Source organism: Halichoerus grypus, chromosome 11, assembly GCF_964656455.1.
Source record: "Halichoerus grypus chromosome 11, mHalGry1.hap1.1, whole genome shotgun sequence".
NCBI lineage: Eukaryota > Metazoa > Chordata > Mammalia > Carnivora > Phocidae > Halichoerus > Halichoerus grypus.
Genome location: NC_135722.1, coordinates 13,692,656 through 13,708,090, shown reverse-complemented (window position 1 = coordinate 13,708,090; position 15,435 = coordinate 13,692,656). Strand labels below are relative to the sequence as shown.

The 15,435-nt window shown below is 34.5% G+C and overlaps 2 protein-coding genes across 2 annotated transcripts; both read left to right on the top strand.

Moving 5' to 3' along the window:
• Positions 1 to 3,745: 3,745 nt before the first annotated feature.
• Positions 3,746 to 4,675, top strand: LOC118523764 (olfactory receptor 4P4-like). Its single transcript, XM_036073550.2, has one exon. It carries the CDS (start codon positions 3,746 to 3,748, stop codon positions 4,673 to 4,675), a length of 930 nt encoding a protein of 309 aa, XP_035929443.2.
• Positions 4,676 to 13,483: 8,808 nt separating this feature from the next.
• LOC118523748 (olfactory receptor 4P4-like) lies at positions 13,484 to 14,434 on the top strand. The gene has a single exon (XM_036073537.1). The coding sequence runs from the start codon at positions 13,484 to 13,486 to the stop codon at positions 14,432 to 14,434; it is 951 nt and encodes a 316-aa protein (XP_035929430.1).
• The last annotated feature ends 1,001 nt before the right edge of the window (positions 14,435 to 15,435 follow it).

The following is a 15,435-nucleotide window of genomic DNA, read 5'->3' as shown; positions in this document are numbered from 1 at the left end:
CCATCTATATGACCTTATAAAAATATGGACTTTATTTTTCAAATTATAACCACATATGCATTGGCCACTGTAAAATGCCTGTGGGAGTTTTCCCCTCAGGTCCTTCTTGTGCTTTTAATTCAAGGTATTCCCAGTAATGCTTTCCTGAAAGGTTCTTTTGGATGGAAGATTCACAGGACAGTCAGAGACATTCCACATGTGTTTGCTGTTTTATAGCACAGGCACAGAAATTAAAATAAAAACAACACAGCCTGAAGGATCACTTGACATTCCAAAGAGATGTAAAATCTTATAGAAGTGAGCATCCTGATTACTATGTATGTATGTGTGTGTGTATATAATGTAATATATAATTTTTATATTTTAATTTATGCATATATACATAAATATGTATGTTTAAATTGGGAGGAAATAATTGGGATTTCTAACAATTCATTTTATATAAAAATTTGATCTTATTGAATCCCTATCTTTAAGTTTAAGTTCTTCTGAAATATATTTTCTTGGTGGTTATTTTTAAGAGAGGTCATTCAGGATATTCAAGATAAAATCTGGATAATTTGAGGGCAAATTGATAGTTTAAAGCTTTTATTTGTGACAAGGTATTTAAGCAAAATGAATAAAGTATGAGTTTTCAAATCATATAGAAATTGTTTAGATACAGACTCCCCCTTAATACTTGTGTAATCTTGGGTTCAAATTTCCTTATTTGTAAAACAGGGGCAATAGTACAATAATATACCTCATCAAGTCATAGTGTAGATGAAATGCTTGTTAAATGAAAAGCATTTACTAAAGTGCCTAGAATATATTATTACTTAGCATTTGGTATTTAAACATTTTAGTCTAATTGTATCACATAATTCAGCCCATAAATTTCAATTTCACATTTTTCTTTATTATGGATGTGATAAATAGTTTTAAAAAGCCAGAAGAATTAGGGCACCTGGTGGCTCAGTCAGTTAAGGATCTGACTCTTGTTTTCGGTTCAAGTCAAAATCTCAGGGTCTTGAGATCAAGCCCCACGCAGGCTTTGCACTCAGTGTGGAGTCTGCTTGAGATTCTCTCTCTCTTCTCCCCCTGCCCCTTTGCCTGCCTGTGCTTGCTCTCTCTCTCTCTCCCCCTCTCTCAATAAATAAATAAATAAATAACCTCTTAAGGAGAGGTTCTTGAAATTCTTTAAATAAAAAAGTATGTAAAAAGGTGAACTCAAAATTCTTTACTCCTAAAACCCTGTGCATATATATATGGGGTGTGTGTGTGTGTGTGTGTGTGTGTGTATGAGAGAGAGAGAGAGGAAGAGAGAAAAGAGAAGAGAAACAGGATTTTTTTTTTTTTTAAATGGATTAAATAAAGACCACAAGGAAAATATTTGAATATGGGCCAGGGGATATTTATGCATGAGGCAGCATTCCTCTAAGGGCACTGCTTTGCAGAATGTTTTTTTCTATGTGGGCTTGTGTTTTCCCAACTGATGTTCAATCACTGTGAACTAAGCAGCCCTGGACCAAATGTTGAGAGATGTTGAGTCTTAACCAAGATTTGAACTTGCTACATTTTTGTTCTACAATTTTATGAAAAGTTATCCGTAAGTTCATATATATCCTTTAACTGATCATATTATTCCACATAAACAAGGACTAGGTTTGGATATTCTCAATTTATACATAAATAAATACTTTGCTAAGCTTGATTGTGTTAACCCAGAACAAATTTATACTAACACCACTTTTTTTCTTTGCATTTAATGTATGTCTAACATGAGTTCTTCAACTATCCCATTGTGGCAGAATACAAAATCCACAGGTAAAAACAATTAACTGATGGACATACTGATAACTATCTCCTTATACAACAACTCATTCCTTTCCATTTCGGGGAGCACTCTTCTTCAGACTTTATCATATCAGAATCATAAGCCTCTATAAGGTATATCCTTAAATAAACTTTATTTATTTTGCCCTGGGAACAGGGCAGGCAGATCCAGTATTATTAGTTCCAATACCAGCTGAAGAAAGAGGATCAGGGAGAATGAATTGCTCAGTGCTAACAAGATAAAGGTAATAAGACGTAGGAGCCTGGATGCTCACCTTCATGAACATTTGACTAGAAATCTGCCCACTACATCATACTGTTCCTCTGCTGGTACCATTGAAATAATTCATTGACATTAACAGTCTTTTAAGCAAATCATGATTTTGCTGTGGCGGACATTTGGTTATGGGTAAAAGGTGATGGCTCAACATATTCACTCTCTCTTCCTAGATCTACTGCATCTAAGTGGCTGTGCTGCTTAACTGCATGGTTAAACATGCAGGACATTCTTTAATCACCGTGGGTTCTTCCATATGTCAACAGAAAACAGCTAGCTCTGCACAGTGTTTCTAACATTTTAAATAGCAACCTCTGAAATGTGTCTTTAAAATGATTAGGAAAAAGGGAAAGTTTTATATAATAATAAACTGCATTCTTATATTCAGATGCCCAGATTGTGTCCCAGTTCCCTTTTTCCTGCCTCTTTATGTTCTGAATCTTGACCAAAGCTGTCAAAAAGAAGAATCACCGAAACTATTATCAACTAATTATCAACTAATCTCTGCTATGATTAAGAGCCTTGATTTTGTCCTTATTTCAAGAATATATCTTTAGTTCTACTGGATATATGGAATGTATGTGTGTGATTGGGGCATTATATATAAATTCCAAAATGTCCATTAACTGATGAATGGATAAAGAAGATGTGGTATGTATATAAACTGTGGAATATTACTCATTAAAAAGAATGAAGTCTTGCCATTTGTAACAATGTGGATGGAGCTAGAGTGTATTATGCTAAGTGAAATAAGTCAGCCAGAGAAAGACAAATACCATATGATCTCACTCATTTGTGGAATTTAAAAAACAAAACATGAACATAGGGAAAGGGAAAAAATAGAGAAAGGGAAGCAAACCATAAAAGACTTACCTACAGAGAAAAAAATGAGGGTTGATGGAGGAAAGTTGGAGGGAAATGAGCTAGATGGGTAATTGGTATTAAGGAGGGCACTTGTGATGAGTACTGAGTGTTATATGTTAAGTGACAAATCATTAGATTCTGTATCTGAAACCAATTTTACCATATATGTCAACTAACTGGAATTTAAATTAAAAATTGAAATAAAAAAGAAATATGACAACCACATGCAACACACACAAATAAATTGTATATAGAATAGGGAAGGGATGGGACTTGTTTAAAGTTATAGAGGTAGTTAATGGCAGAGATGGAGTAAGACCCATATCTTTTAAGATGGTGGAAAACAGCTGGAAGTCCATTTGCTCAGTAGGTAATGTGGCATAAATGTGAAGAGAATGGAAACGGCATCTGATAAAGGTTCATATCTTAGGTTGCTACTTAACACCTTAATGATTTGGTGGACTTAACTGAATCAATCTATCTTTCTGTTTCCCCGTATGTAAAATAAGTATCAGAAAAGTAACCATTGGGTTGCTATGAATTAAATGCATGTAAAGTGTTTACAATAGTTTCAGACATAAAACATGCTTTCATTAAATATAATTTGAAATATGATGCCCCTGATCGGCAAGGATTTAAAAGATTGTAACAAAGTCTCTATAACCTACATCATTTTTTTTAATTTATAAATATTCCAAAAATTAAAAAGTGCTATTGAAGATGTCATATGTTCTGTATCATTTCAGATAAATTAAGTTTCTATTGTGCCTCTGGAATCACCTCAACCTCATGGAAAATCAGAACAATGTCACAGAATTTGTTTTCATGGGTCTGTGGGGAAATAAGCAAATGGAGCTACTGTTCTTTTTCTTGTTCCTGTTCTGTTATTTGGCAATCTTAATGGGAAACTTCATTATCTTACTCACAATCACCTGCAGCCATCTAATTGGACAACCAATGTACTATTTTCTCTGCCACCTTTCCCTCATGGACCTCTGCTACACCTCCACTGTGGTCCCCAGGTTAATCAGGGACTTAGGCTCAGCAAGAAAAAATATTTCCTATAACAACTGTATGACCCAGCTCTTCACTGCCCACTTGCTGGCAGGTGTGGAGATATTCATCCTGGTGTCCATGGCTTTAGACCGCTATATTGCCATTGTCAAGCCCCTGCACTACATGGTCATCATGAACCGGCAGAGGTGTAGCATGTTGATCTTCATGGCCTGGGGTGTGGGGTTTTGGCACTCTGTCGCTCTATTGCTCATGGTACTCAATTTACCCTTCTGTGGTCCTAATCAAATAGATCACTACCTATGTGATGTGAAGCCTCTTTTGAAACTGGTGTGCAAAGACATTCATGTTGTTAATATCTTAATGATTGCAAACTCAGGAATGGTGGTGGTTGCTGTCTTTCTTGTCCTGGTGGCTTCTTACATTCTCATATTATATAATCTTAGGACCTGCTCCTCTCTAGGGCGACGCAAAGCTCTCTCGACCTGCAGCTCTCACGTAATGGTGGTCATTTTATTCTTTGTGCCTTGTATCTATATTTATGTTCTACCTGCAGGGAGTGAGAACAAGGATAAGGAAATCTCTGTATTTTACACTGTGATTGCCCCCATGCTGAACCCTCTCATCTATACCCTGAGAAACATGGAGATGAGAATTGCCATGTGGAAAGTATGGTCTAAAATGGCCCACTCAAAATTCAGGTAGGGGCGCCTGGGTGGCTCAGTTGGTTAAGTGTCTGCCTATAGCTCAGTCCATGATCCCAGAATCCTGGGATCAAGCCCCACACAGGCTCCCTGATAAGCAGGGAGCCCGCTTCTCCTACTGCCACTCCCCTTGCTTGTGCTCTCTCTTCTCTATCTCTGTCAAATAAATAAATAAAATCCTAAAAAAAAAAATTCAGGTAAAAGTGATATTCATTTCACTTCTGACCCTGTGTTCCTAGAGCATTTATTATTTGAGATGTTATAGAAAACATGTAGCTTTCTTTAGGGAGTTGGACTAAATGATCTCTAACATTATAAGAGTCAAAGAAGCAAGTCACTGTAGTTCAGATTACAATCTGCATGCTAAAGTTTCCAACTAGTTCTAGATGTGGTTGAATGGGTTTGAGGAATGCTAGAAATGTCTTTCTAAAACACATGCCTAATCATAGCACAGGCCTCTCCAAAAATGTATATGGAACCCTATTTTCCTTGGAATAAAATCCAAACTTCTCACTTGTTTATCAAAATTGGTTTTGGCTCAACTTGCTAATCTCAGAAGGCATTACATTGGTAGAAAGTATGGTGTTACAATGACAGGTTTTGAGGTCAGGGAGAGCTGGATGATTACTGACTCTGGTACATTTTTATCTTGGTGTCTTGGCAATTTGTTTTAGTTATATATGTATCCCCATTTTCAAATATTTATGAAATGTGTAATTTGTACATTATAAAGTGGTAATACTACTTTGGCTAACACATGTGAAGATTTAGCTAGGGCATATGGCTACTAGAAACGTTTTATATTTTTCCTCTTTCCTTACCTTTCTTCATTTGTTTCCCTTTGCTTTGATGGTTTCAACTAGCTACACTGGACTCCTCTACATTCTCCAAACATACTCTAAAGTCTATCATCTTTATGACTGTTTCTTCTATCTTTTTTGCTTATAATGTTGCCCCCATTATGCGTTAGTGTTCATGTCTTACATATAAGTCACATTCCTGATATTTTCTTATTCCAGAAGATTTTGCCAACTCATGGAAGACCAGAAGTATTTCTGATTTTCCCTGTTCTTTTGTTGTTATGAAACCGTATTTATTCCTTTTAAAATAATCCTGTGCCCCATATTCGTATTTTTTCTTATGTTTTTCCAGTTTGATTGAGTCAACTCAGTCAAAGATGTACTATATCTTTATTTTTTTATCTATTTTCTAGCAATACACCCATACAAATTAAGAAATAAACAATTAATCAATTAAATTCAAATAATCTATCTTCTCTTTTTATTGGACTTTATACTTTGTTTTCACATATCCAGAAATTCCCCTTAGGCTATGAACTATCATGAATCACAGACCTGTACTTCTGAAACAAATAATACATTATATGTAAAAAAAAAAGAAGAAGATAGTAGGAAGGGAAAAATGAAAGGGGGGAAATTGGAGGGGAGATGAACCATGAGAGACTATGGACTCTGAGAAACAAACTGAGGGTTCTAGAGGGGAGGGGGTGGAGGATGGGTTAGCCTGGTGATGGGTATTGAGGAGGGCACGTTCTGCATGGAGCACTGGGTGTTATGCACAAACAATGAATCATGGAACACTACATCAAAAACTAATGATGTAATGTATGGTGATTAACATAACATAATAAAATTTAAAAAATATATGTAATGTAAGAAAGGTTAAAAATTCAACATACATCCCATGTAGCTATCAGAGAGGGAATGAAAACTGGCAGACTCTCAGTCACTTAATATGTCTTTTTACTTATTTTCTGGATTTGGAGTTGCTACTATTTTAATTTTCACTTATCCCTTGTCTTTTGAATCACATAATCCAGTCAGCTCTGTGTCTTGCTTCCCAGTTGTGTAGATATTTCTCTCTTCCAAAGCACTTGACTTTTCTTAGCAAAATGATTGCATTGTTTCCACACAGAGTTTTCTTAATTGAATTACTCCTGCCCCAGAGCCAAGGAGAAGCCCAGGAAAAACCATAAATGAGATAGTGTTTGTCTTTAATGTCAGGAAAGCTTCTTTTGATATTTCCACTCTTACAACTTTTCACACATCTAATTACTTTTTTTTCTTCATGGATCCATGAAAACCTGTGGAATATCGAGGGAAAACATTCTGCCTATTTCATAGACTATTAAGTCTGTCTAGTTATAGTTCGATTTGACCTGGTTTAACCTATTAATTTTCCAAAGAATATTTGGATTATTTTTAAAAGTATAGAATTGTAGTGTGTATACTTGTTCCTATGCATGTGTGATCATTTTGTCTGTGTGTGTGTGTGGTATGGGGGGTTTTGAGGGTCTTCAAGATGGGTCAAAGGAAATATTCAACCCATCAGAAAGAATGCTATACAACAAAACCAAAATCTTTTCTTATTTGTTTTCTTTTCTCAAGAATCTGTAAGATTTTATTGGCAAAAAATATGACTATATTATAGAGCAAGCCCACAAAAAATATATAGAACCTAGATTAGTTATCTACTTGTAAGTTGTTCTTTCTAGAATTCGCTTTCCAGCCTATAGAACAATACCTAATATCTTCAAAAATACCTGAAATCTCAGTTTTATAAATAAGTTCATACAACCCATAAAACAAATGGTTTTAGAAGGGGATTAGAAAAGAAGGATAAATATAACAAAATCAATTCTCAGAAGAGCAAGCTAATATGAACTGAGACAAATGCAGGGATTGGGGTTATAAATGAGGTACTTGAACACATCTCTAAGGAGTATCCTGGTGCATTTGTGTGTGTTATTGGTAGAGATATGACCAGCTATCTCCTTCTGTGTATTGACACAAGCTCTGAGTGAAGCTTGGTCAAAAGCATGCATTATGTTGAAATGGACAACCAGTAAAACACTGAGTTCTGATATCCATCATTCTGAAGTACTAGAATCTCTTATTTCCTCAGGGTTACTACATTTTCAAAGCCTGGAAGCAAGTAGTAAACATATAAAAACCTGCTCCTTTCAGTCATAGAAGGCACACAGTTCTTTTTCTTATTCTTATTTAGTAGCAAATCTTATTTGAGCAAATCTTTTTAACTTCTAGAGGACTGTATTCTTATTGGAACAACAGAACTAACAGTACTTAACTCACAATATGCACTATTGTGAGATGAAATGATATAATGAACTTAAAACACAAAACAATCTCTTGATAGATTATTTATTATTATCAGTATTATTATTTTGTACCAGATAAGATCCCATAAAAATTGATCTCCTTAGGTTCAACATGTGTAAAGCTAATTTTTTATATATGGATTTGTGTATAATGGAAAATTGGTTCACTGAACATCAGTGTGTACATTTAGGGCTGAGCCAAATAATCTGTAGAGATCAAGTTACATAGGACTAAGCCAAATGGTAAACAGAATAAAAGTTATGCTGTGCATTGAGTGCTGACTTGCCCTCATATTTTATTATATTCTCACTTAATGATATAACATTTTTACCTTAATATGTGTACAAAGAATGGATTGTTTATTCTTTTATCTTTCCTTTTCTTCTGTCCTCCATTCCCCAACCATCTATTTCATCACTGTTAGTCCCTGGCAATAAATAACCCAGGTTCCAGTCCTGATATGGCAGGTCATTATTTTATTGATCTATCTACTCTACCCATGAAGGTTACTCTAGATAATGATGCATATTGGACTGTACTGCATGTGTTTGGTTCTGTTTGTCTTTCCCCATTTCAGTGTTTTCTGAAGCTAATGTAAAAGGAAATTTCCAAAATGGAGCAAACAAGCCTAATTAAGAGTCTTTTTTTAAAAAAATAGGATCAGGAGGCCATAAGTGAGGAAGAATTTGTGCACGTCTTCATTGGAGAAATCATGAAGATTTTTTTAAATTTTCAGACAGCTGCAAGCCCTTGGCCTGGACTTAACTTTCTCCTAGCCATGATACCTGAATCATCTGCATTCTTTACTTCTAAAGGAGCTCCAATCCCTCATTTGCCTATTAACCCAACCAATCCCAGTAACCCTAAATCCAATCTGTTTTGCATAGAGGACATGAAAGAGAATTACACTCACAGCCTTTCCCCTATATAACTCTGCTTCTCTTTGTCTTCCTGGGAACACAATTCAGGTTTCTACCTGAATCTGTGTCTCCCAAATTGCAATTCTAATTGCCCAAATAAATGTATGTTTTTGTTTTCAGTGAATTATTTCTTAGTCAGTACTACCCTAATACTATTCCATGTTATATTATTTTCCTTCAGAAAGCAAGATGAGCACAAGGCAGGCAGAGTTTCTGAATTGCTCTGAGTAGAGCATTATGGAGCCTCCAGAGAAACTGCTTGACACAAGCCAACACAAAGATAAGAAGTAAAGTTATATCCAGAAAATGCCCACAGGCACCAGGGTCAGTACCATGGAGAGCCACACAGTGAAGATCTGTTCAGAAATGCCTCTGGGAATATAATTTCTCAGAGTTTCAAAGACCTATTAATTCTTGTGTTGTCATATGTTATATTCTGCTCTTCTGAATCAACTTCCCCTCATCGATAGGCATAAAATAAGTGACTCCTAGAACTTAAAATGTATATATGTTTTTGCCAGAATTTCAAAATACTTAATTCTTTCTTTCTTTTTTCTTTTTCTTTCTTCTTTCTTTCTTCTTTCTTTCTTTCTTTCTTTCTTTCTTTCTTTCTTTCTTTCTTTCTTTCTTTCTTTCTTTCTTTCTTTCTTTCTTTCTTTTTCTTCTTTCTTTCTAAAATCCACTTCTTACATCCCTGATGGTTCAATGTATATTTAAGTTCTACTCCCCTTGCCAATATATAAAATGTTCTAATACATATTAAGATTTTCAAAATAATTTTAAAGAATTGACCTAAACATGCTTGAATAATTGGTTTATAAATCTCTGCATTTTATTTCATCTTTAGATACTGGAGAAGAATCAGCAGAGTGAGTACCTCAGGAGGGAGCTCTCCTGATTTGACCTAAAACTAATCTTACAGCCACTGAAATCTAATGTTCAGTGAATTAACCATGCCATTTTCATTGGAGAATGTTCCACCAACTGTGCTTTGGGGTGGTTATATGCTATTTAAATTTATTCCACTTAATTTCATCCTTAGACTATATTTTCTCTAGCAGCATAAGTTAATTGTGATTACTACAAAATAATTTAACTACCTTTAGTCTTATTGTACATTATTCATGAGCAGAATTCCACTTGAGAACAAAAACAATTCAGCTGAAGTTAATGAAATCTTTATGTTTCAGTGAAATTTATTGAGTCTCTTTTTGGTGCCTTTATATTTTCCACTATATTCTTATGAAGGAATAGCCCAGTTTATGATTGCATGTCCCAATGATGAGTAGTTTTCTAACTTTCAAAAACCTTGTCACTCTAAAATGGACTAGATTTATCTGATTGAATTAAAGTAACCATCGTGGGCCATATTTTGATATCATTAGGAGAAAATCTGAACTTACAGTGGAAACTCTAAGAGCAGTTTTTCTTATTATTTAAATAGCACAATCAAAAGACAATGCAGCATTTTTATGCAATGCAACCAAAGAAATAAAGTAATAATTTGACTGTATTTTTTTAGTGCAGGGAAATTGCAGGCCAGTGATTAGTATTAAGAAGTGCCCAAAGACAACCAATTTTTTAGAGTAATTTTTATTTCTTTTTACTAACAGTTTGCTCCAAACTGAAATTTATCATGGTCATCCTCATTAATATACGTTGGGATATTTGGAGGTTTTTTGTTTGTTTGTTCGTTCCTTGTTGGGCTGGTTATATATGTGCACATGGCAATATCAGAGACTGCTCACTCAAAAAAGTAAAATGAAGCTAATGTGTGACTTTGAACCATGTATGACACTGGGGTATTTCACATTATTTTTTGTATTCCTCGTTATAGTCTGAATTATGTAATAGTTTATGGAGTCTATAAATGTGGACAATGAAGCTTTAAGAGGTTAGCAATAATCTCAACATTCATAAATGGATGGAAAGGGAGAAGGTTAATTTTGTTTACTGAGTTCTTATTAAAAGTTATTGGCATATAAAAAAGGAAGACACTAAAGTTAATGAGAAAAATGTTTGGATAGTGTCTTTGCTTAAACTGGAAGATTGATTTCTCATAGAACATTGGCCAGATTACTCAGATTTTAAACGCTATACATTGATTCTAAATAACCATAATTAAAGTGGAATAACCAAATATAAAGACACATTTCACTTAATATCAAACCTCTGACCATTAGAAGTATTTAGGTAACTGGTTTTCTTTTTATATTCAGATTGTTACTGCTGTAGAAACACAATTTGAATCAAAACACTTCACCATTCAGTTATACTTCTCCATGTTTCTACATATTTCTTGTTCCATGATTCCAACCAGGGAATGCATAATATTTCTTCCTTTCATCACTTATGATTTCAATTATTTGACAAATTGAGAAAATGTAGTCAAGAATATATTTCATGTTTCAATCACAATAATGCTGTCACTGGACTGCATTCACATATTCTTTTTACTTCAGCTAACAGCAGTGATTATAATAGCATTTCCCCTCAGATATCAGGATGAGAGTTTAAGAGCTATTGTGATAATCTAAAAAATGAGGCAGAATCCTACCTGAAGGAAGGCACATTTTGCTAAAACTGATGAAAAATTATTTCAAAATGATTTGGAATCAAGAATGCTGGACCATATATTTATATTAACTGCAAAATATATTTCTCAAAATATTCATAAACATAAATTAGGTAATCAGTAATCTGTCACCTTGCATACTTTTTTCTTTTTTTATTGGGATGAGAATTCAAAATGCATCTTCTCACTACTGGCCTCCAGGACACCTCATCTTCTTGTTCTGCTCACAAGCATGGGATGCAGCTCTGGACTGACTGGGAATCAAGATATCTGTCCTCCACACGATATTACTTTCTGATGCTAATAAATTACCTAGATTGTCTTGATCTGAATCTCTTTTATTGAAAATCAGGGGTTTGGATAGATATGTGATATCCCCTTTAAGTTTTTTATCTAACAATTAACTTCAAGTCAATTTGTTTTAGGCAAATACATCTCTCTGTAAACAGTACGCCATCTTCTAAATTAGGAATCAGCACGGGCTGTAATAAGGTAAGGAGAAAATTGATCAATGAATCATAAAATTATTAACCTCTGTTTAAGTACTGTTCACTGTTGAACACTCTGAACTGATAATTATTTTTGCTTTGCTAAAAACAAGAGAGAGGTCAGGAAGTCTGATAACAGTACTAAAGCCATAGTAGGAAAAGATGGATTTTTTTTCTTCTTGATGAAATTAGAGTTGAATGATAATTTAAAAGAGAATAAGTTTCTTATAGTCTACACTGTTTAAAAATGTTACACCAATTACCTCTAAAAAGATCTTAAAGGCATAAAAGTTTTGAGTTTTTAGTGGATTTGATGGCTTCTAAATAACTTTGCTACAGTAGCATTCTGTGTTTTTAAAATATTCATCCAGAGTGCCCAGACATGGTTGTTACATCAGATCAGACAAAAGTGGAAGCTGCGCTACAGTGTTGGAATCTCATTGAGTGTCAGTTAATTCCTCAGCACTGGCTAAAACAGCTCCCGGAGTGCATTCGGTCTCTCCTACACTCTTTCCCTGCATATAAATAATGTCTCAAGGTTGTGCAAAAGATACAAATCTGTGAATCTTTGATCCATTCCTTAATGTAACGTCTAGTTGCTGAGTGTTGAAACAAATCTCTCTTGGAGCTGCATTCTGTATCATCTTCTTTTGTTGGACTTTATTGCCTAGATCATGTATAAAATACTGAAGTTCCTGGGAAAAGTCATGAAATATGAACAGTGCAAATATACTTGGGCAATTTATTTTTATCTTTCATTGATCACTTGCCATCACAAATTTATATTAATTTAAAATAATTTTTTTGTTTAGCTTGTAAAATGTAAATAGGAGAAATGAATAAATTGGCTCTTTATTTTTTTGCAACTTGAATCCTTTGACAGTCTCTTTGCTGTATTGTTTTCAACCATTCTTTGCTTTTAATGTGCCTGAAACTATTTTAGTTCAAAATGTGCAATTGATAGTGTTTGTCCACAAGGCAAGGAAGATAATCCTTTATTTTTTATTTTATTTTTTAGAGAGGGAGAGATAGAGAGAGAGGTGGGAGGAGAAGCAGAGAGGGAGAGAGAGAATCTTAAGCAGGCTCCATGCTCAGTGCAGAACCTGACACAGGACTCTATCTCACAACCCTGAGATCATGACCTGAGCTGACATCAAGAGTTGGGCACTTAACCAACTGAGGCACCCAGGCACTCCACAAACTGATGTATTTTTAATAAATTTTCATTCCTGAGGATACACTACCAAATAAAACAGAATTTGTCCAGATCATCCTGAAAGAAAAGCAGTTGACCCTATGGATAAACACGTGCATTTTAAAATGTGCAAAAAATTTTAATTATGTAAGTTATACTCCTTTTGTTATCTAATTAATGCAACTAACAAAAATTATTTCTTTAACGTCAAACTAACATTTGAATATTCCGTAATCATTGATGGTAATGTTGAAAAGTACATCATTTTTCCCATTATAGAATTATTTACAATAGATTTCTAAAATAAGAGAAATAAAAAAGCATAAATCTAGGTATCAGGAATAAATATTACGTATTCAATGATATTAATTTGCTTTTTGGTAAATTTTATAGTATTGTTGCCATGCTGCTAATTTTCTATGCAGATTCACATTTTCTTTCTTTTCAGATATTCAACCCATCTGTTTACAATATATGCCAGTCTGAAACACATGGAGATCCAGAGGAATGTCTCAGAATTCATTCTTTTGGGATTTTCATATGACCAGAACATGCAAGTGTTTTGCTTTGTGCTCTTCTTATTCTGTTATGTTGCCCTGTTGGCAGGAAACCTTCTGATCCTTGTCTCCATTCGATGCAGCCCTCTTTTTCACCAACCCATGTACTACTTCCTCAGCCACTTATCCACTATGGACATCTGCTATACCTCTAGCATTACACCCAAATTAATTGGTGACCTGCTAGTGGAAAGAAAAACCATCTCCTATGGTAATTGCATGTTACAGGTCTTTACAATGCACTTCTTTGGAATGATTGAAGTTTTAATCCTTACAGTCATGGCCTTTGATCGCTATGCTGCCATCTGCAAACCTCTCCACTACCTACTTATCATGAACAGGACAAGGTGCAGTCTCCTACTCTTAGCCGCTTGGGCTGGTGGGGCTGTCCACTCCTTTCCTCAATTTTTTATGGTAATCCGGTTGCCCTTCTGTGGTCCTAATGAGATTGATCACTACTTTTGTGATATTTTTCCTTTGCTAAAGGTGGCCTGTACTGATACCTACATCATTGGTGTCCTTGTGGTTGCCTTTTCAGGTATGGTTGCCTTAGTAACCTTTATTGTCTTATTTATTTCTTATGGGATAATATTGTTCACTTTAAGAAATCTCTCAGCTGAGGGAAGACGCAAAGCTCTCTCCACCTGTGGGTCTCATATCACTGTGGTCATCTTATTTTTTGGGCCTGTAATCTTTATCTACCTTAGACCACCTACTACTTTTCCTGAGGACAAAATATTTGCTCTATTTTACACCATCATTGCTCCTATGTTCAATCCCCTAATCTATACACTGAGAAATTCAGAGATGAAAAACACCATGAGAAAAATTTGGTGTCAAACATCAGAGCTCAACATCTTTTTAGCAAAACAGAGGGGCAGGTAGATGTGGATAGGGGAGGGAGGAAACAATCTCACGGAATAATTGTTCCACTGGTATCATGTTATGAGTGACAGAACTTAGGACTTAGAGTTTAATAATAACTACAAAGAAATATTAATTTAACCATACAAAAAATAAGTTTAAAACTTAGTTAATTTTGTGGGCTTAGAGATGGTATGAACAAGTTTACACACACAAAATCAGTTACACGCACAGTTAAGACAATGTTATATACAATGTGAATTTTGATGTAAAAAAGAAAACTTTAATAGTAATTGTATTAGAAAATTCAGTTTTAGTGGCTAGACCACATGATGAAACATTCTGTCTGGCAAAGGAGTAGTTAAAATCCCTAATTTTAAGATCAAGTTTTGATTCATGATAGCATCTTCACCTAAATGATCTCAAGTCGTATTTATAAATTAATATACATCAAGAAGTTTGCATAATAGAATCTGATTTAAAGTGATTCTCTGGTTTTAACTCTCTTGACTTCACTTTGGAAATAAAAATAAACTAGTAAAGATAAAGTGAAATCAGTTACTTGGGATATTAAAAATACACTCACTGCTCTTCTACATATTGGCCCATTAAAAAAGTCCATAAAGGAACTGAATCATAAAATGCCAGAAATTAGTAGGGAAGTCACTGTTTGTCAGATCCAAAGTCCTTCTTATGAACACAAGAAAAACATAAGCAAAAAACAAATAAGAGCTCAAACAAACAAACTTCAATCAAAAAACCCTGTAACACAAATCATGGAAATGAAGGGAAAAGGCAAATCATCTTTGTAAATAACATGAAGAGGAGATGCATGAGATATATTTCCTAGAGGAACCTGAAAAAAAAATTTGATGTGATGTGTTTATTTGGATCTCTAACAAGATACAAAAATAAATGATTTCTTAGAAAACAGAGCAAATATCATGAAGATAGAAGAGTTTGTGTAACAGGATTATATGAACAGGATGATGATGAAAATACACAAAGAATTTTAGTCCATG